Consider the following 21,357-nt stretch of genomic DNA (forward strand, 5'->3'; position numbering starts at 1 on the left):
ACCAGGTTATATTTCAACAGGTTTATTTGAAATCACAAGTTTTCGGAGCGCTACTCCTTCAGGAAGTGAAGGGAAGAGCACAGGCACAGAATTTATAGGTCGAGAGATCAAAAGATAGAACATGTGGTGTGCATGGCATGTCAACAGGCTAACTAACAAGTCTTTGCAGGTGTTCGGAAGTGTCAAATGCTGTGAGTGAAGTGATAATAGCAAGTGAAGGGATGATCAATGATTAACTAAGGCAGATTGGTAATTACAAAAAGTCAAAAATAAGATGGTGCTAGAGACAAGCCAGATGGCTGGAATAACATGACTGTTATAATCTCTCTACCTTAAATTAGTTTGTACAGTTTTGGACTACTTGTTACTTTGGACCCTAGTCATGTGACTCTTATCATGTTACTCCACCCATTCAATTTGTCTCTAGCACCATCTTATTTTTGATCTGTTTTGAAATTATCTCTGCCTTAATTAATCAGATCGTAAGTCATGCTTTCACTTGCTATTCAGCTGTTGACACTTCAGTCAAACCTTTTGATACTTTGGATCATCTTTAGACATTCCTAATTACCTAGAACAGTGCAGCACAGAACAGGCCCTTCAGCCCACGATGTTGTGCCGACCACTGATCCTCATGTATGCACCCTCAAATTTCTGTGACCATATGCATGTCCAGTAGTCTCTTAAATGTCCCCAATGACCTTGCTTCCACAACTACTGCTGGCAACGCATTCCATGCTCTCTCAACTGTGTAAAGAACCTTCTCTGACATCCCCTCTATACTTTCCTCCAACCAGCTTAAAACTATGACCCCTCGTGCTAGTCATTTCTGCCCTGGGAAATAGTCTCTGGCTATCCACTCTATCTATGCCTGTCATTATACCTCAATTAGGTCCCCTCTCCTTTTTCTCCAATGAAAAAGGTCTGAGCTCAGTCAACTTCTCCTCTTAAGATAAGCCCTCCAGTCCAGGCAGCATCCTGGTAAACCTCCTCTGAACCCGCTCTAAAGCATCCACATCTTTCCTATGGTAGGGCGACCAGAACTGGACGCAGTATTCCAAGTGCGGTCTAACCAAAGTTTTATAGAGCTACAACAAGGTCTCACGACTCTTGAACTCAATCCCCCTGTTAATGAAAGCCAAAACGCCATATGCTTTCTTAACAACCCTATCCACTTGGATGGCCATTTTAAGGGATCTATGTACCTGCACCTCAAGATCCCTCTGTTCCTCCACACTGTCAAGAATCCTATCCTTAATCCTGTACTCAGCTTTCAAATTCGACCTTCCAAAATGCATCACCTCGCATCTATCCAGGTTGAACTCCATCTGCCACCTCTCAGCCCATCTCTGCATCCTGTCAATGTCCCGCTGCAGCCTACTACAGCCCTCTATCTTGCAATGATCTCTCTGCTTATAAGTTGTCAGTGCGCCTCCCTTCACTTCACCTCACCAAGGAGCCGTGCTCAGAAAGCTTGTGATTTCAGATAAACCTGTTGGACTATAACCTGGTGTCATGTGACATCTGACTGTCCGTAGAAGAATATAAAGGCAAATATAAAGAATACTTAAGAGGGGCATGAGGTGGGCAAAAAGGGACATTAGCTTTGGCAAGTAGGATTAAAGGGAATCCAGAGGGATTCTATAAATACTTTAAGGACAAAAGAGTAATTAGACAGAGAATAGGACCCCTTAAAGATCAACTAGGAGAAAATGAGGACTGCAGATGCTGGAGATCGATGTGTGGTGCTCAAAGCACTGCCGGTCAGGCAGCATCCGAGGAGCAGGAGAAACAATGTTTTGGGCAAAAGCCCTTCATCAGGAATGAGGCCCCTTAAAGATCAACGAGGCTGCCTGGGTATGGAACCACAGGAGGTGGGGGAGATAGTGAATATATTGCATCAGTGTTTAATGTGGAAAAGGGTATGGAAAATAGAGAACATGGGAAATAAATAATAACATCTTGAAAAGTGTCCATATGACAGAGGACATTGCAGGATATCTTAAAAACGCACAACGCTGAATAAATTTCCAAGACCTGACCACGTGTATCCTGGAACTCTGGGAAACTAGGGAAGTGATTGCTGGACCCCTTGTTGAATTAATTGTATCATAGTTAGCCATGGGTGAGGTGCCGGAAGACTGGAGGTTGACTAACATAGTGCCGCTATTTAAACAAGGTGGTAAACAAAAGCCAGGGAACTACAGACAAGTAATGAAGAAGGTTGAGGGCAGAGTGATGGATGGAATCTATCTGGACTTCAATAAGGTGTTCAACAAGGTTTCTCATGGTAGACTGATTAGCAAGGTTGGATCACATGGAATACAGGGAGAACTAGCTATTTGGACACAGAACTGGCTTGAAGGGTGGAGATTGTGGTGGGTGGAGGATTGCTTTTCAGATTGGAGGCCTGTGACCAGCAGTGTGCTACAAGGATTGGAATTGAGTACAAAAGAATCTGGAATTAAGAGTCTAATGATGGCCATGAATCCATTGCCGATTGTAGGGAAAAACCCATCTGGTTAATGTCCTTTAGAGAAAGAAACCTACCTGGTCTGGCCTACATGTGACTGCAGACCCCCAGTAATATGATTGACTCCTAACTGTCCTCTGGACAATTAGGGATGGGCAATAAATGCTGGCCTAATCAGTGAATAGATTTTTTAAAAAAGTGTGATTGTAAGTTGCAGATGATGCCATAATTGGAGGTATAGTGGACGTTTGAGCACAACAAAATCTTGATCAGATGGGCCAATAGGCTGATGAGTGGCAGATGGAATTTAATTTCAATAAATGTCAGGTGTTGCATTTTGAAAAGGCAAATCGGGGCAGGATTTATATGCTTAATGGTAAGGTCCTGAGGAGTAGTGTTGAACAAAAGGCAGGTTCATAGTTCCTTGAAAATGGAGTCCCAGGTCAACAGGATAGTGAAGGTGGTGTTCGGTATGCTTGCCTTTATTGGTCAGTGCATTGAGTATAGGAGTTGGGAGGACAGTTTCTGGCTGGCCCGAACATTGGTTAGGCAGTTTTGGGATAGTGTGCAATTCTGGCCTCCCTGGTATCGGAAGGATGTTGTGAAAATTGAGAGGGTTCAGAAAAGATTTACAAGAATGTTGCCAGGGTTGGAGGGTTTGAGCTACAGGAAGGGGCTGAATAGGCTGGGGCTATTTTCCCTGGAATATTGGAGGCTGAGGGGTAACCTTCATAAAATCATGAGAGGCATAGGGTAAATAGACAAGGTCTTTTTCATGGAGTAGGTGAGCCCAAAACTAGAGGGCCAAGGTGAGAGAGGAAAGATTTGCAATGGACCTACGGGGCAGTGTTTTCATCCAGAGGATGGTGTATGTATGGAATGAGCTGCCAGAAGAAGTGGTGGAGGCTGGTGCCATTACAATATTTAAAAGGCATCTGGATTGGCATATGAATGGGAACGGGCTCCAGCCAAAAGCGTCTATTCTCCTGCTTCGATGCTGCCTGACCTGTGCTTTTCCAGCAACACATTTTTGAATATGATTGGGAACGGTTTAAAAGGGATATGGGCCAAATGCTGACAAATGGGGCTAGATTAATTTAGGAGATCTGGTCAGCATGGATGAGTTTGACTGAAGGGTCCATTTCCATGTTGTACAGCTCTATGATTCAATGATTCGAAGTCTGTGCCAGTTAAAAACAGGCACCCAACATCTCTAATCCCAATTTCCAGCGTTTGATCTGTAGCCTTGTATACCTTAGCATCACAATTGTTCATCTAAATGCATCTTGAATGTTAAGAGTTTCTACCTGTTGCACCCTTGCAGTCAGTAAGTTCCAGATTTCAACTACCCTCTGGGTTTTAAAAAAAAAGAAAATCATCTTTTATCCCCTCTAAACTACTTATCCCTTAAATATATGTTCCACCACCTGTCACTCCAGGAAGAGGAAAATGTCTCTTCCTCTCATAATTTTATACAATTCAATCTCCAGAAAATCAACCCCAGTCTGGCCAGTCTGTTATAACTGAAACGTCAATCACATTAGGTAACATCCTGGTATATCTACTTTGCATTTTCTCTTGTGCAGTTACATCTCTCCTAATACTGTTAGTTCTAGAATTGCACAAATTATGCTTGCTGTGGCTTAACTAACATTTTATATGGTTCCAGCATAATTCCCTGATCTTAACGCTCTTGCTCAGCTAATAAAAGGCAAATATGCTAACTTAACCACTTTTATTTACCTGTCTGACTACCTTACGTTGTGGTGGACATGCTTCCCAAACCCTCTTTGCTCCCCAAGGTTGTAATGTTCATCATGCATTCCCTTACTTTGTCCATTCCGAGAACACCATTTTTCACTGATCTAAATTGAATTCCATTTGTCACTGATCAATCTGACCAGCCTGTCTATTCTGCGGTAAACATGCTCTTCCACCCAGCTTTGTATCACCTGCAAGCTTTGATGTATTACATTTAGTTTCCTAAAGTGCTAACATTCTGTGAATAGTTGGGATCCTAGTACCCCACTACTACTGCCTGCCATTCAGGAACAAACTTTCTTTTTCCTAGTTTATTTCCTGTCTACTAACCAATTTTCTATCCATCTCACTACACTGCCCTAATCCTTTGCACTTTATAGATTAACATATAAAATTAATGTTCAACTTTGTTGAAAGCCTTCTGAAATCCTGGCTTTCCTCCTTGAATAACATTGCCACATTGCCTGTGCTGCAGTCATGTAGCAACTCTGTTGTGGCCAGGGAGGCATTGAAAATTATTGCCAATGCCCCTGCTATTTACTCACTCATCTCACTCAGCAGCCTGAGTTGCACTTCATCTGACCCTACATAATTACTTTCCTTTATTCACTAGTTGTAGTTTAAAACTTTGATTTCAGGCCCATCTTTGTTGAAAAGGACAATCTTAAATCTAACTGAGTTATGATCACTGTCTGAAAAATGATTCCCTCATGAATTCATAAATTAATTTCAGGACCAGCCCTGCTTTGTGGAGTTTCTACGTATTACTTTGAAATGGATGCATTTTAAGGATTCTACTTCCTCTAAGGCTGTGACATTGAGTACCCTAGTTAATGGGAGGTTTCAACTTTTTTTTTAACATTATCACTACCCTATTATTTTAACATTTCTCTGAAATCTGCCTATATATTTCCTTTTTTGATTGCTCTTTTTTTTTTGGTTTTTAGGTTCCACTCGTATGAATTAATTTGAGGAGCCTTTGAGGATTTCATCCCTTCTTACTGCTACAATTGATTCCCTAATCAATATTGCAGCACCCCTTTCTTTTACCTCCTTCTCTTTCTATTTGGAAGACTCGTGTATTTTGAAAGATTGAACTGCCAATTCTGCCCTATTCTAACAGTGACAATATTGATGACATGCTTCCATGTGTTAATTTGTCACCCTGTAGTCTTCCTGAGGTCAGAATATATGGAGTCAGGGACAAGTAACAGTGTGGTTGACAAACTGCCGAACAGAAAAATGTAAAATGTTAATTAGTCAGATTAGCATATGTTGGTAGTATGTGATCATTGGTACCCGCATCACTTTCGAACAAAACTTATGTTTGGAAACCTGCAGTACTATTTCAAAGTATTATACTCCTGAAATTTATATTTAATATTGTGGAAATATAAAAATATAGGAAGACATTAATAACAATGTTGCTTATTTGCTGAGTGAACATCTATACAGGAAGTTCTCTGGTTGTAACTGGTTCTGTTTGGGAATCCATTCACAAGTCAAAGCATGTTGCAGGAAAACTGAAAGCAGCCATTTGTAAGTACAGGAAATATCTGTTTGGGTCTTTAAAAATCAAATCCATGCATGGGTGGGGGGGGTCAGAGCAATGGAGCGGGGAATGGAGAAGGTGCAGTGGAGGGCTGTCTGGATGGCAAAGGAAGTAAAGAAATGTTTGAAATAGGAGGAATCTGAGACGCCTGGGAGTGAAATGTCTCATCAGAGCAGATGTGACAAAGACAGAGGAATTGGGAAAACGGGATGGGGTTTTCGCAGGATTCTGGATGGGAGGTGGTGTAGTCCAGGTGTAGTTGAGAGGTCTGGGTTTATAATAAATGTTTGTCCATAAACTCTTTCCAGAGATGGAAACGGAGAGTTTAAGAAAGGGGAGGGAAGTGTCTAAGATTGACTGAATTTCAGGGCAGTGCGGAAGTTGTTAGTGAAATCGGTGAACTGCTCCAGTTCAGCCTCGGTGCAAGATGCATCACCAAAGCAGTCATTGATGTAATAGCAGAAGATTTGGGGAACAATTGCGGTGTACTTACTGAAGAGGGACTGTTTGATATCTCTGACAGAGGCAGTTGTAGGTAGGGCCAATAAAGTATGGAGCTGGAAAAAGCATAGCAGATCGAGGAGTAGGAGAGTCTGAATCTGGGATAAGAGTGTTGGAATGGGGAGATTTTGGAAGCTGGTGAATTACCTTAACATGGAATTTGCCAACTTCCAAATCTCCCCAGTCCTCCTCCACCCCCACCCCTGACCTGTCCATCTTCCTTCCCACCTATCAGCTCCACCCTACTCACTGATCAGTCACAGTCACTCACTGATCAATCACAGTCACATACTTGCATCCACCTATTGCCATCCCCACTTACCTTTTTCCCCCAGCCACAGCCCCCTCCCTCCCTCCCCCTCTATTTATTTCAGTCCCCTTCCCACTCCCCCGACCTGAAACATGGACTTTTCTGCTGCTGTGCTTTTACCTGCTCCACGCTTTATTGACTGACTTTTCAGCATCTGCAGTCCTCACTATCTAAGGTGTAGCTAGGGCCCCATGCAAGTGTCCATGGCCACCCCCTTGAATTGAAGGGAAAATTATCCACCCCGCCACCTTCATTCTCCGCATCGCTACTCTAAACCCCAATATCCCCAATCAAACATGATAAAGATAGGGTCCTCCTTGTCCTCACTTTTTTCTACCCCTCCAGCCTCTGCATCCAATGTATCATCCTCAAACATCATCAACTCCAATTAGACCCTGTCACTCAATGTCTTCCCCTCCCCACCCCTCTTTGCCTTCAGCAAGGACCGTTCCCTTCATCACTCCTTGTTCACACCATTCACCCCATCGACTCCCTTCCCCTGTAACCAAAAACGATGCAACACCTGTCCAAACTCCACCTCCCTCACCACCTAGGGCCACAAACAGTCCTTGATGGCGAGGGAGGTTCTTCTGCATCTCCTCCAATCTAGCCTACGTATTCAGTGCTCCTGTTGTGGTCTTCTCTACATTAAGACCAAATGTAGACGAGGTGACCATTTCACAGAGCATCTTTGCCTGGCCTGAAATGGCAAGCCTGACCATCCGGTCACATCTAGTTCCCCCACGACATGTCCTTCCTTGGCCGCCTCCATTACTGCAGTGAATCAGACTGCAAATTGAAGGAACAGCACCTTTAGTTTCCATCTGGGCAATCTACTGGACTTAACATCAAGTTCTCTAATTTCAAATAACCTTCCTATACCACTCTGGCAACCTTTTCCCCCACCCCATCACCTCTTATCTGTTCCCCTACCCTCACATCTAGCTCTGAAGAAGGGTTAATACCTGAAACACTGATTACTTCATTTCCTGAATGCTGCTTGGCTTGTTGTTTTCTTCTAGCCTCCTGTTTGCCTACTTTGGATTGCACATCTGTAGTTTTTTTGTCTCGAAAGAACAGACTGCTATGTCTGTACCCTGAATCATATCTTACAGACAGTGCCCCAGATACTACCACCATTACCATTCCTGGGTAAATTGTGTCCCAGTGGCGACAAACATGGTATACCATCATGAATTGTCCAGAGCATCATTAACATTGAGCCTGGAATGACCACCTTCCTGATGAAGGGTTTCTGCCTGAAACATGAATTCTCCTGCTCCTCGGATGCTGCCTGGGCTGCTGTGCTTTTTCAGCGCTACACTCTCGAGTCTGATCTGCAACCCTCACTTTGTCCGTTAAGAAGCAGTTGAGGACATTGGATACTACAGTGACAATGGACCTCTAAAACAATCTGGTAGTAGTATTGATGAGTTGTGCTGCTGAACTAGCTATCCTCTAGCCAAGCTATCCTTGTACAGTTGTAATAACGCTGGCATCTACTTGAAAAGATAGAAAATTGCCCAGGTATGTCCTGTCCACAAAAAACAGTCCAACCCAACTAATTACTCAACCAATCAGTTCACACTGAGTCATCAGCAAAGTGATGGAACTGGTTGTTAGTTTTATTAAGTGACATTGCCTCAGAATAATGTGCTCACTGACACTTAGTTTGGTATCTGACAGGACCATCCTGTTCCTGACTTGTGTTTAGGTTAGGTCCAACACTGACACCAAACTGAGTTCAAGGTGAGGTGACAGAAAGACAGCCACTTGACAGTATGGTATTAAGCAGCCTAACAAATCCAGAGTCAAGCAGAATGTGGGGAATACTATTAGTTGGAGTCATACTGAGCATAAAGGAAGATGTTTGTTTTCTTTGAAGGTCAAATACCTCAGTCCCAGAGCATCACTGTTGTACTTCCTTAAGGGCCAGCCATCTTCATCTGCTTCATCAATGATCTTCCTTCACCATGAAGTCAGAAATCAACATATTTGCTGACTATAGTATGTTTGGTATCATTCACAAGTCCAGATACTGAAGCAACCTTCATTTTCAGCAACACATGAACAACATCCAATCTTGGGTTGATGAGTGGCAAGTAATATTTGCATCACAAGACTGTGACAATATCCAACAGGAATAAATAACCGTTTTGTCCAGTTCTTTGTTGTCATAACTGTTGCTGAATCCTCAGACTTTCAATGTCCTGGGATTACCATTGAACAGAAACTGAACAACACCAGACATTTTAATATTGTAGCTGCCTGGGAATTCTGAAATGAGCAATGTGTCTCCTGTTTTTGCAAGGCCTGCACACCAAAGCATAATCAGTGTGATGGAATGCTTTCCGCTTGGCTGGATGAATGTGTCTCTAGTGACATTCAAGGAGCCTAACACCAACTTGCTGATTTGATTGGCACCCTGTTCAGCACCTTCAACATTCCCTTCTCTCTCTTCCTCCCCCAACCACCATCCAACTTCTTGCTCTATCCTCATTCTGGCTCCCTCTGCACACCACCACCACCATTCTTCTTTCTCTTCCCCCCACCCCCAAAAAACTCCCTCTCCCTGGTATCAAAATATGAGCAATGTTTTCAGCAAGTCTTAGATGTGGATTGGGCTAAATCTGCCTCCTCTAGGATGGAAACTGTCGGCAAAAAAAACATTTGTGTACGCTATCATCCTGGCAGGGAAGAGCTGCTTAACTGTAATAAAGTTGAGATAACGCAGCAAGACATGTGAAGAATGGGTTGCTCTTTGCTTATTCTCAGCTGAGGTTGTAGGAATGCTAGCAAACAAATTGGGTTGGTCATTTGAGGAGAATGATTAGTTTCTAGTATATACATAAAAATTGCTGTCTACAATTAATCCCCTGTTTGCTATGCAACTCATTTTAAAAATTCTGCATCTGGGGATTGACTTTCTGCATCAGAGCATGGTATCTGTTGCATGATGTACAGAGCTAGGAAACAACTTGTAGCTCCCAATGCTTTTTTTTTTCTAATTTGGCTACAACATGTAACTGGATGGTAATCGAAATAGTCATATTGTTATCGGGAGTAATATCCTTTCAAGTTTTGCATTGTGATTTTCCTGCCTATCTTTGCTCGAGAATATACATTTACAACTTTGGTTACACAGTGTCTTTCTGCAGTGGAAAGCACTGAGACAAGATTTTCATGCTTTTATTTAATTGAGTTTTGTGACTTGTCTTACCAGCATTGATCAAATATATTCGGCCAGTCTTGGTGTCTCGCTCAGACCAGTATTCTCGCCGGAAAACAGTCGAAGAAATTAAGCAAAGAGCCTTGTCTAATGGCAGATGGCCTCAGGTGAATTTTTATTTGATGTGAATGTTTAAAAATTCCTTAAAGGTTGTATCATGCATATCTTTGTGTAATGTGAATACTTTAAAGTGGAAATAAACGACTAGTTGGGTAATGTCTGAAAGAAAGCTATGTTAGTGTTGCGAGTGAGATACCAAGATTTGCTGCTTGTTTCTAACAGCTACTTGTTCTTTCTAATCTTGTGTATTGGAAGCTTGATGTTTTCTCTCAACATATTACTGAGATACATTTGATTTCAAAGTAGTGGGCTTTTTGGCTTCTCAAGCTTGCTCTGCCATTCATTACGATCATGACTGAACTGTTTGCATTTGGAATTCCACTGTTTCATCTACTGTTAGTAACTTTTGCTTCTTTACAAAAATCTAATCTCGTTCTGCCATAAAAGTCTTCAGTCCCCCTTCTTCCTCTGCTTTGAGACAGGGTTCCATAGTCACATTACTCAGGAACAGAATCTCCTCATTTCTGTCCTAAAAGGCAGCTCCCAGTTGTTAAACAGTACCCCTGAGAATCTTACAAACACCTATCAAATCACTCTTTAGCCCTTCAAAACCAGACTGGAAACAACCCAATCTCTGCAACCTGCTCATTCCGGGTATCAATCTAGTAAACCACCTTGAATTGCCTTCGAAGCATTTACATCTTTTCTTAAATAAGGAGACCAAAACCATTCAGTCTTCAAGTTGTGACCCCCATCTGTGGAGAGAAAAATAGTTAACGTTTCGAGCATAACCCGAGTTTTCTTCGGAACTACAGGGAGCTGAGAAATGGTTTCTATGCGCTTGACAAAGGAGAAAGATGCAGGTGACACAGATTGTAGAACATAGAACATAGAAGAATACAGCGCAGTACAGGCCCTTTGGCCCTCGATGTTGCGTCGATCCAAGCCCACCTAACCTATACTAACCCACTATCCTCCATATACCTATCCAATGCCCGCTTAAATGCCCATAAAGAGGGAGAGTCCACCACTGCTACTGGCAGGGCATTCCATGAACTTACGACTCGCTGAGTGAAGAACCTACCCCTAACTTCAGTCCTATATCTACCCCCCCTTAATTTAAAGCTATGCCCCCTTGTAATACCCGACTCCATACGCGGAAAAAGGTTCACATTGTCAACCCTATCTAACCCCCTAATCATCTTGTACACCTCAATCAAGTCACCCCTAAACCTTCTTTTCTCTAATGAAAACTGAACCAAGTGTCTCAGTCTTTCCTCATACGATCTTCCTTCCATACCAGGCAACATCCTGGTAAACCTCCTCTGCACCTGTTCCAGTGCCTCCACATCCTTCCTATAGTATGGCGACCAAAACTGCACACAATATTCCAGATGCGGCCGCACCAGAGTCTTATACAACTGCATCATGACCTCAGGACTCCGGAACTCAATTCCTCTACCAATAAAAGCCAGTACACCATATGCCTTCTTCACCGCACTATTTACCTGGGTGGCAACTTTCAGAGATCTGTGTACATGGACACCAAGATCCCTCTGCTCATCCACACTACCCAAGTATCCGACCATTAGCCCAGTACCCCATCTTTTTGTTACTCTTACCAAAGTGAATCACCTCACACTTAGCTACATTGAATTCCATTTGCCACCTTTCTGCCCAGCTCTGCAGCTTCTCTATATCCTGCTGTAACCTGCCACATCCTTCCTCACTGTCAACAACTCCTCCGACTTTCGTATCATCCGCAAACTTGCTCACCCAACCTTCTAACCCCTCTTCCAGGTCATTTATAAAAATGACAAACAGCAATGGTCCCAAAACAGATCCTTGCGGAACACCGCTAGTGACGGCACTCCATGAAGAAACTTTGCCATCAACTACTACCCTCTGTCTTCTTCCATCCAGCCAATTCCTAATCCAAACCTCCAACTCCCCCTCAATGCCATATCTCCGTATTTTCTGCAGTAGCCTACCATGGGGAACCTTATCAAACGCCTTACTAAAATCATTATATACCACATCTACCCCTCATCAACCTCCTTCGTCACCTTTTCAAAGAATTCAATAAGGTTTGTGAGGCACGACCTGCCCTTCACAAAACCATGCTGACTATCCTTGATCACATTATTCCTATCCAGATGTGCATAAATCCTATCCCTTACAATTCTCTCTAAGACTTTGCCCACAACAGAAGTGAGACTCACCGGCCTATAGTTACTAGGGTTATCCCTACTCCCCTTTTTGAACAAGGGAACCACATATGCTATGTGGCAGGTTACAGCAGGATATAGAGATTGTGAGGGGCCTCAAGCAAAATACATAGGGAATGTTAATGATAGTAGAGGGGAGATATGGATGACAAATGATAATAAGTGTAAATAGCAGAAAATAGGTCAGCTTTAAGATCATGCCCATGTAAATGAGATGTTATCAGAATTCTTTTGTACACCATTGTGACAGGGAAAAGCTGTGTAAGTGTAATAAAGTTGAGAACGCAGCAAGACAGATATGTGAAGAATGAGTCTACTCTTTGCTTATTCTCAACTGAGATTGTAGGAGTGCCTTTAAGCGTTAAGGAAAATAATTAGTTTCCAATGTACACCATCATAATTGTTGTCTACAATTAATCCCCTGTTTGTAATGTGACATGTTTTTCTAATCCTGTGGATCTAGGAAAGTGTTCATGTTCTGAAGTTGTGGAAATCTGTTTCGTCTTGAAAATTGTAATATGCTTAAGAAAATTAGGTGCTATTCCAATAACTTATGTTGGGCTTTGCTGGAGCACTGCAGCATCACTGAGCAAGATAATGTGTTAAAAGAGCAAGCAACTCAAAGGTTAGGGTTATCTTTGCATAGCGAGCAGAAGTGTTCCACAAATCAGTCACTCGGTCTGTATTTGGCCTTGCCCATTAGATGACATTTTGAACAGTGAATAATATAGATTAGTTTGAAAACAATACAGGTAAATTGCTGCTTTGCCTGGGCAGTGTGTTTGAGACCTTGAACAGTGAGGGAGATGTTTAAAAAGTGGACAGTTATTACAGCACTTGTGATTTCATGCAGGAGTGAAAGACGAATGTACTGGGATTCTATATTGGAAACTGAGGAGATGGAAGCAGGAATAGCCCTTAGAGCCTGATAAGGCCATTCAATATGATTGTGGCTTATCATCTAACTCAGTTCCATCTTTCTCCTCATACTGTTGATGTCTTTACCCCTAAGGCCTATATCTAACTGCTTTTTGAAAATGCTCAATGTTTTGGCCTCGACTGTTCTGAGGTGGAGCTTTCCACAGACTCTCTGCTCTCTGAAGAAATTTCTCATCTTGGTCCTAATGGCCTACCTTGTAGGGGATAGTGTAGTCAGGGAAATAGTGCCGGACTGAGGATGTTTATTTAAATGTGCACAGTATATGAAACATTGTAAATCAGCTTGTCGTGCAGGTTGTAATTGGCAGATGTGATGTGGGTATCATAGATGTGGCTGAAAGGGGAATAGGGCTGTGAACGAAATATCCAAAATATGCATCTTATCTAAGAAAAAGGAAGATGTGCAGAGGGGAAAAGGGTTGCCTTGTTGGTGAGAAATTAAATTGATGGCAGGACAGGATATATAATCAGAGGTGTAGAATTTGCCTAAGTAGAGTTGAGGAGCTGCAAAGGGGAAATAAACCCTGATGGGAGTTACTTCTCGGTCTCTTAGCAGGATGTAGGAAAGAAAATAAAGGCGTGTAAGAAAGACACTAATATAATAATCATGGGGGACTTCAGTATGCAGGTAGACTGGGCAAATCAGGTTGGTAATGCATCTCCAGAAAAGATGATAATGGACTGTCTACGAGATTTTTTTTTGAGTAGATCCATCTGGGGAACAAGCAGTTCTGGATTTGGTGACGTTTAATAAGGCAGACTTGATTAAGGAGCTTAATGTGAATGAACCCCTAGGGACAGTGACCAAAATATTGAATTCACTCTGCATTTGTGGGTGAATCACATGTAACAGTATTACATTTGAGTAAAGGTAACTACAAAACCCTGAGGGAGGAGCTGGCCAGGGGATTGGAAGAGGAGCCTTTCAAGGAAGACAGTGGAGCAGCAATAGCAGGAGTTTCTGTGGATAATTTAGGAGGCATAGCGGCAATTCACCCCAAGGAAGAAACGACATACAAAGGGAGGCAAAGGCAGTAATGGCTAACCAGGGAAGTCAAGTATTAAAACAAAAGGAAAAGGAAAAGCAAAATGTGTGAAGATTAGTGGGAAGCCAGAGAATTGGGAAACCTTTAACATTTGAAATACCAATAAAGGTTTTTAGATCCCGTATTACTTTAACTTTTAGCATACGTAACTCTCCTTCTGTATAGAACGTTACAGTGCAGTACAGGCCCTTGGGCCCTCAATGTTGCTACGACCTGATAAATTAATCTGATGCCCATCTAACGTACACAGTTCCATTATTATCCATATGTATGTCCAATACCCATTTAAATGCCCTTAATGTTGGCGAGTCTACTACTGTTGCAGGCAGGCTGTTCCACGCCCCTACTGCTCTGTGGATGAAGAAACTGCCTGATATCTGTCCTAAATCTATTACTTCTCAATTTAAAGCTATGTCCCTTGTGTGAGCCTTCATCCGAGGAAAAAGGCGCTCACTGTCAACCTTACTAACCCTCTGATTATCTTGTACGTCTCAATTAAGTCACCTCTCAGCCTCCTTATTAACAATGAAAACAGCCTAAGTTAGCTCAGCCTTTCCTCATACCAGGCAACATCCTAGTGAATCTCCTCTGAACACGTTCCAAAGCTTCCACATCCTACCTATAATGCGGTGACCAGAACTGCACGGAATACTCCAGGCGCGGCCTTACCAGTGCCTTGCACAGCAGAATCATGACCTTGTGGCTCTGAAACTCTATCCCCCTACCAATAAACACCAACATACCATATGCCACCTTAACCCTACCAACTTGAGTGGCAACTTACGGGATTTATGCACCTGTACACTGAGTTCTGTCTGTTCATGTATATTGTCAAGAACAGTATTCTGCATTCCTGTTATTACTTCTGAAGTGAACTACCTCTCTCTTTTCCGCATTAAACTCCATTTACCACTTCTCAGCCCAGCTCTGCATCTTATCTATGTCCCTCTGTAACCCACAACATCCTTTGGCACTATCCACTACTCTGCCTATCTTAGTGTCATCCGCAAATTTACTCATCCATCCTTCTATGTCCACGTTTTTATAAATGACAAACAGCAGTGGCCCCAAAACTGATCCTTGCGGCGCACCACTGGTAACTGAACTTCAGGATGAACATTGCCCATCAACCACCACCCTGTCATCTTTCAGCCAGCCAATTTCTGATCCAAACTGCTAAATCACCTTCAATCCCGAAACACTATTTTGTGCAATAGCCTACTGTGTGGAACCTTATCAAACTCCTTACTGAAATCCATATACACCACATCGACGGCCTTACCTTCATCCACTTGTTTTGTCGTCTTCTCAAAGAACTCTAAGGTTAGTGAGGCACAACCTACCCTTTACAAAACCTGTTGACTATCCCTAATCAAATTATTCCATTCCAGATGATTATAAATCCTATCTCTTATAACCTTTTCCAACAACTTACCCACAACCAAAGTAAGGCTCACCAGCCTGTAATTATCAAGGTTGTTCCGACTCCCTTTAAACAAGGGAATAACGTTTGCTATCCTCTCGTCATCTGGTACTACACCTGTTGACAATGATGCCATAAAGATCAAAGCCAAGACTCTGCAATCTCCTCCCTGGCTTCCCAGTGAATCAGGATAAATTCCATCCGGCCTAGGGGTCTTATCTACTTTCAGATCTTCTAAAAATTGCTAAAACCTCCTCTTTGTCAATCGCAGTCCCATCTAATCTAGTAGCCTGTATCTCCGTATTCTCACTAACATTGCCCTTTTCCAATTTGAATACTGATGAAAAGTATGCAGCAAAGACAAAATGCTGTGTAACAAATTTGGCTGTTTTCATTTTCCTCTGTGGCCATTCCCACCAACAGTATCCAGAGTAGTACACCGTTTTTGCAAGGAAATGGCCACAGGGGCTCCTGCGCTGCCTACCTAATCCTCTTTATCTGCCTGATGGCCAGTCATTCCCTCAATGCCTGTGAAACCTTTGTTTCATGAGTGACCACCACACTGTACTTGCTATCCACAGCCACATAGGTACTTCACAGGCTTCTGAGAGATGCAGCTAGAGACACATTCTGCACGCATCCAATACCTGACTGCCCATGTAGAGCAGGAAGAGCACACCAATGTCTTGAGCTCTCCTTCCATGACTTACCTCTTTAAATTAAATTCTTAATTTAATTTTAAGAACAATCTATCATTAATTTCAGGCCCTTCTCTGGATCTCTGCAGTATTGCCCTTAAAAACTGAATCCACAATGAAAACTGTACAAACTATAAGCAATAAAAATAGTATTGGCGGAAGTCAGTCTGACAAATTTGATTGTTGACCAAGGAAATTCTGTTTTACTGGTCAGGAGTTTTCTGGGACCTTGCATGGCTAAGCCCAATCCTAATGCCACATCTCCAACTAGACATTTGGCAGGTGTTTCTGGAGGTAGTGCTGGTCCTTAGCTTAGAGTTTGCAGGCATGCCCTTCTGTGTTTCCTTTTTTCTGTCTTCCTCTTGCCAGGTGTTCTCAAAGAATTGTCCCTACAGGAGCTTCCTTTAATTCTGTTTCTTCTGAATGAAGACCTCATACGCATTGACATCTGTGTTGTATTTCTTAGGGAAAGCATTCGAGGAGTCTTTGAAATGCTTCCTTTGTCCTCTTCTTCAAGTGCCTTCCATAAGCTAGATGAAAATGTTTCTTTTAGCAGTCAAAACTCAGTTGTCCTAAGTGTGTAGCCAGCCCAATTTGTTTTGAATGAGCATGGCCTTTGCTGGTGCTGTTGGTTGCTTCAAGGACACTGATGGTAGTACGCCTCCCATTTGGTGTGGAGAATCCATCTCAAACAACGTTGATCGTGCTTCTGAAGGATCTTGAGGCGGTGTCTATGCGTATTCGAGTTTGAGTCATATAAAAGAGTATAAATACTCACCCAATCACCTCCTTTTGGCCTACGTCACTTTTTAAATTCAGATGTCACTTTACATGCTCCTCCTCTGAAGTTTTGCTATGTGCTGGCTGCTGTTCCAACTGAGCTCAATCTGGGCTTTGCTCCTCGGGCTTTTATCTGGAAGCTCTATTGTTCACTCCCAGGTGTGCTGTGCTCTTGCTGTTGGTCCAGTGCAGTCCTTGTGGATTGCTGACAAGGGAGGGGACAAGGAACGTGTTTGAGATGGATAGATTAGAGTTTTGACCTTTAATATTTATAAGTAAGTAGTTCCTGTAAAATAAAGAATTTAAGCAATTACATCCCAAGAATGGAAATTGACATGGCCTTTTGCTTTTAGCTAAATGTTAATTCTGCTCCCTGGACATCAGGGTGCTAAGTTTCTCGTTCACCTTATCCTAATCTCTCTCTCTCTTGAAGATGTTCTGTTTTTAATTGAATTATCCTGCTAATAGTTTTCTTGGTCTGTACATTTTGAGCATGTTTTCAACCTACCATATGCTTAATTACGTTGACATGCATTATTTTCAAAATCTGTGCATTTGAAATTAGCTTGACTTTCATTTTTCAAAATGGTTGTTAAAGAAATATGTTATTCCATATATTCAGTTAAATGGATCACAATCTTATTTCCAGGTAATGATATTCCCAGAGGGTACATGTACGAATAGGTCATGTCTGATAACCTTCAAACCTGGTAAGGCTATAGTTTCATTCTCACCAATAGTTTTAGTATAGCATAATGGACATTTTAATAATATTTAAAATGTGATCACTTATCTATGAATAACTTGGGTATAATTTTGATTTTGCATCTGGAGAATGTTTCAAGCTGTTTTAACACAATTGAAGTATTAGTGATTACCATTGTCACTATGTTTAGAAAAAATAGGGAAGTATTAGAGTACCATGTTGGTATACTGTTAATACATGCAAGTTTAATACTGTTAATTTTTATTACACAAGAAATCTTTAGCACACTAACACAAAATTGAACTACTTTTTAAAAAGCATATTTTGATTTGGGAATTTTTCAATCTGTTTATTTCTACTATAATGTGCTTTAGTTAACAGTTTTATGTATTTAAATGTGGCAACTACAGTTTGTCACCATGAACATGTTAAGTTAGTGCTTCCTGACCTGCACACATTGTAGAACTAAAGAATTGTCTTTAAGAATCCTCAAGTTGTAAATACCGCACTTTGTATTCCAAACCAGTTTAAGAGCAAATGGAACTTGAAGACTCTGCACATGAGCTTTTCAGAGCTCCTGTTTCTGGTCCCTCTATTAAGCCACTGGGCTACAGGTCATTCAGTCTCGGAAGTGTGTTCTGCCATTAGATCATGGTGGTCTCTATTGTATCTCAGTCTACCCACATTATTTCCATATTCTTTAATATTGACAGCAACCAAAAGTCTATCAGCCTTATTTAAAATTATAAATTGGCCTGCCTTTGTAACTTTGTTACCCTCTTGTTTGTTTCCTGATATCACTACTTGAACGGTACGGGCATAATATTAATGCACCTTTTTGTTCTGTCTATCAAATCCTTTAATCACTATGACCATCTCGATTTGATCACCTCCTATTCTAAACTCGAAGCATATTGAGTCAATGAAATCTGTCCCCAGATTTTACCCATTCAACCCTATATCATTCTGGTTCATCTGTATTGTAGCTGCTCCCACCTGAGAATAGGAGTTTTTATTATCTGGGTTGTCAGACTGTGAGCTACTGCCAGCAGTAGTATACCAGTTGATGCAGTAACATCTTTCTCACTCTTTTTTTTTTGTCTATTGAATAAAGTGGCTCTTTCATCTTCCATATCTTCCAGGAGGCAATGTCAATCTCACTCCTGTACCTTCGTTAAAAAAAATAATTCTTGGGATGTGGGCACTGTTGATTAGGCCAGTATTTATTCTTAAAACCTTGTTGCTCTTGAAGATGGTGGTAAGCTGCTCTTTGAACCACCAAAATTCAGTTGTTGTATTGTAAACCCACAATGTGTTGGGGAGAGAATTCCAGAATTTTGAACCCAGCGATACCCACAGGAAGCATAATCTATCTCCAAGTCAGGGTGGTGAGTGATTTGGAGGGAGACAAGCAAATGGTGTTCTCATGGAGCTCCTGCCCTTGACGTTCTAGATTGAGGTGGTCATGGGTTTTGAAGGTGCTCTGCAGAGAGCCTAGGAGAATTCCTGCAGTGTTTGTCATACATGGTACACTCTGCTACTGAGTGTCAGTTGTACAGGATGTGAATGCTGATGTGGGACCAATCAAATGGACTGCTTTGTCCTGAATGGTCTCAAGTTTCACGTCAGAGAGTCATAGTCATAGAGATGTACACCATGGAAACAGACCGTTCCGTTCAACCCATTCATGCCTACCAGATATCCCAACTCCCATTTAGTCCCACTTGCCAGCACCCGGCCCATGTCCCTTCAAACCCTTCCTATTCATCCACCCATCCAAATGCTTTTTTTAAATGTTGCAATTGTACTAGTCTCCTCCACTTCCTCTGGCAGCTCATTGCATACACGTACCACCCTCTGCATGAAACAGTTGCCCCTTAGGTCTCTTTTATATCTTTCCCTTCTCACCTTAAACCTATGCCCTCTAGTTCTGGACTCCCCTAGCTCAGGGAAAAGATTTTGTCTATTAATCCTATCCATCCCGCTCATGATTTTATAAACCTCTATAAGGTCACCCGTCAGCCTCCGACGCTCCAGGGAAAACAGCCCCAGCCTATTCAACCTCTCCCTGTAGCTCAAATCCTCCAACCCTGGCAACATCCTTGTAAATCTTTTTTGAACCCTTTCAAATTTCACAACATCTTTCTGATAGGAAGGAGACCAGAATTTCACGCAATATTCCAACCAGTGGCCTAACCAATGTCCTGTACACCTGCAACATGACCTCCTAACTCCTGTACTCAATACTGACCAATAAAGGCAAGCATACCAAATGTCGCCTTCACTATTCTATCTACCTGCAACTCCACTTTCAAGGAGCTGTGAACTTGCTCTCCAAGGTCTCTTTGTTCAGCAACACTCCCTAGGACCTTACCAATAAGTGTATAAGTCCTGCTAAGATTTGCTTTCCCAAAATGCAGCACCTCACATTTATCTGATTTTAAACTCCATCTGCCACCTCTCTGCCCATTGGCCCATCTGATCAAGGTCCTGTTGTAATCTGAGGTAACCTTCGCTGTCCACTACACCTCCAATTTCGGTGTCATCTGCAAACTTTCTTCCAAATCAGAGGTATAGTTAGTGAGAAATGATTTATATAAATGAAAAGTAATGGACCCAACACCGATCCTTGTGGCACTCCACTGGTCACAGACCTCCAGCTGAAAAACAACCCTCCACCACCACCCTCTGTCTTCTATCTTTTGAGCCAGTTCTGTATCGAGTTGGCTAGTTCTCCCTATATTCCATGAGATCTAACCTTGCTAGCCACTCTCCCATGGGGAACCTTGTTGAACGCCTTAATGAAGTCCATATAGATCACATCTACTGCTCTGCCCTTATCAATCCTCTTTGCTCCTTCTTTAATAAACTCAATCAAGCTTGTGAGACTTGATTTCCCACGCACAAAGCCATGCTGACCATCCCTAATCAGTGCTTGCCTTTCCACTTATACATCCTGTCCCTCCAGAATTCCCTCCAAAACTTGCCACCACCAATGTCAGGCTCACTGGTCTATAGTTCCCTGGCTTCTCCATACCACCTTTCTTAAACAGTTGCATAGCATTAGCCAACCTCCAATCTTCCAGCACCTCACCTGTGACTATTGATCATCCAAATATCTCAGCAAGGGGCCCAGCAATCGCTTCCCTAGCCTTTCGCCGAGTTCTAGGGTGCACCTGATCAGGTCCTGAGGATTTATCCACCTTTATACATTTCCAGACATCCAACACTTCCTCCTCTGTAATATGGACATTTTTCAAGATGTCACCATCCAAACCCCTACATTCTATATCTTCCATGTCCTTTTCCACATTAAATACTGATGCAAAATACTCATTTCGTATCACCCCCATCTCCAGTGGCTTTACACAAAGGCCGCCTTGCTGATCTTTGAGGGGCCCTATTCTCTCCCTAGTTAGCCTTTTGTCCTTAACATATTTGTAAAAACCCTTTGGATTCTCCTTAACTCTGTTTGCCAAAGCTATCTCATGTCCCCTTTTTGTCCTCCTGATTTCCCTCCTACTCCTACTGCCTTTATACTCTAAGGATTCACTCAATCTATCCTGTCTATACCTGACAAATGCTTCCTTTTTCTTAACCAAACCCTCCATTTCTTTAGTCATTCAGCATTCCCTATACCTACCAGCCTTT

The 21,357-nt window shown here is 42.2% G+C and overlaps 1 protein-coding gene across 4 annotated transcripts in view; it reads left to right on the forward strand.

Annotated features, from left to right (window-relative positions):
* The window catches only part of LOC122549735 (lysophosphatidylcholine acyltransferase 1-like), a 159,081-nt gene that overhangs the window by 71,863 nt on the left and 65,861 nt on the right, over positions 1-21,357 (forward strand). For all 4 annotated transcript variants that reach the window (XR_015757163.1, XR_015757164.1, XM_087987021.1 and 1 more), the window contains 2 exons: positions 9,821-9,933; positions 17,650-17,710. Coding sequence is in view for 2 of the 4 variants with exons in the window: in XM_087987021.1 (XP_087843147.1) it covers positions 9,821-9,933; positions 17,650-17,710 (174 nt within the window). In the remaining 2 variants the exon portion in view is untranslated. The remainder of the gene's footprint in view (positions 1-9,820; positions 9,934-17,649; positions 17,711-21,357) is intronic.

Source organism: Chiloscyllium plagiosum, unplaced genomic scaffold (genome assembly GCF_037043375.1).
Source record: "Chiloscyllium plagiosum isolate Xiang-an unplaced genomic scaffold, Cpla_swu_hap1 HiC_scaffold_5, whole genome shotgun sequence".
NCBI lineage: Eukaryota > Metazoa > Chordata > Chondrichthyes > Orectolobiformes > Hemiscylliidae > Chiloscyllium > Chiloscyllium plagiosum.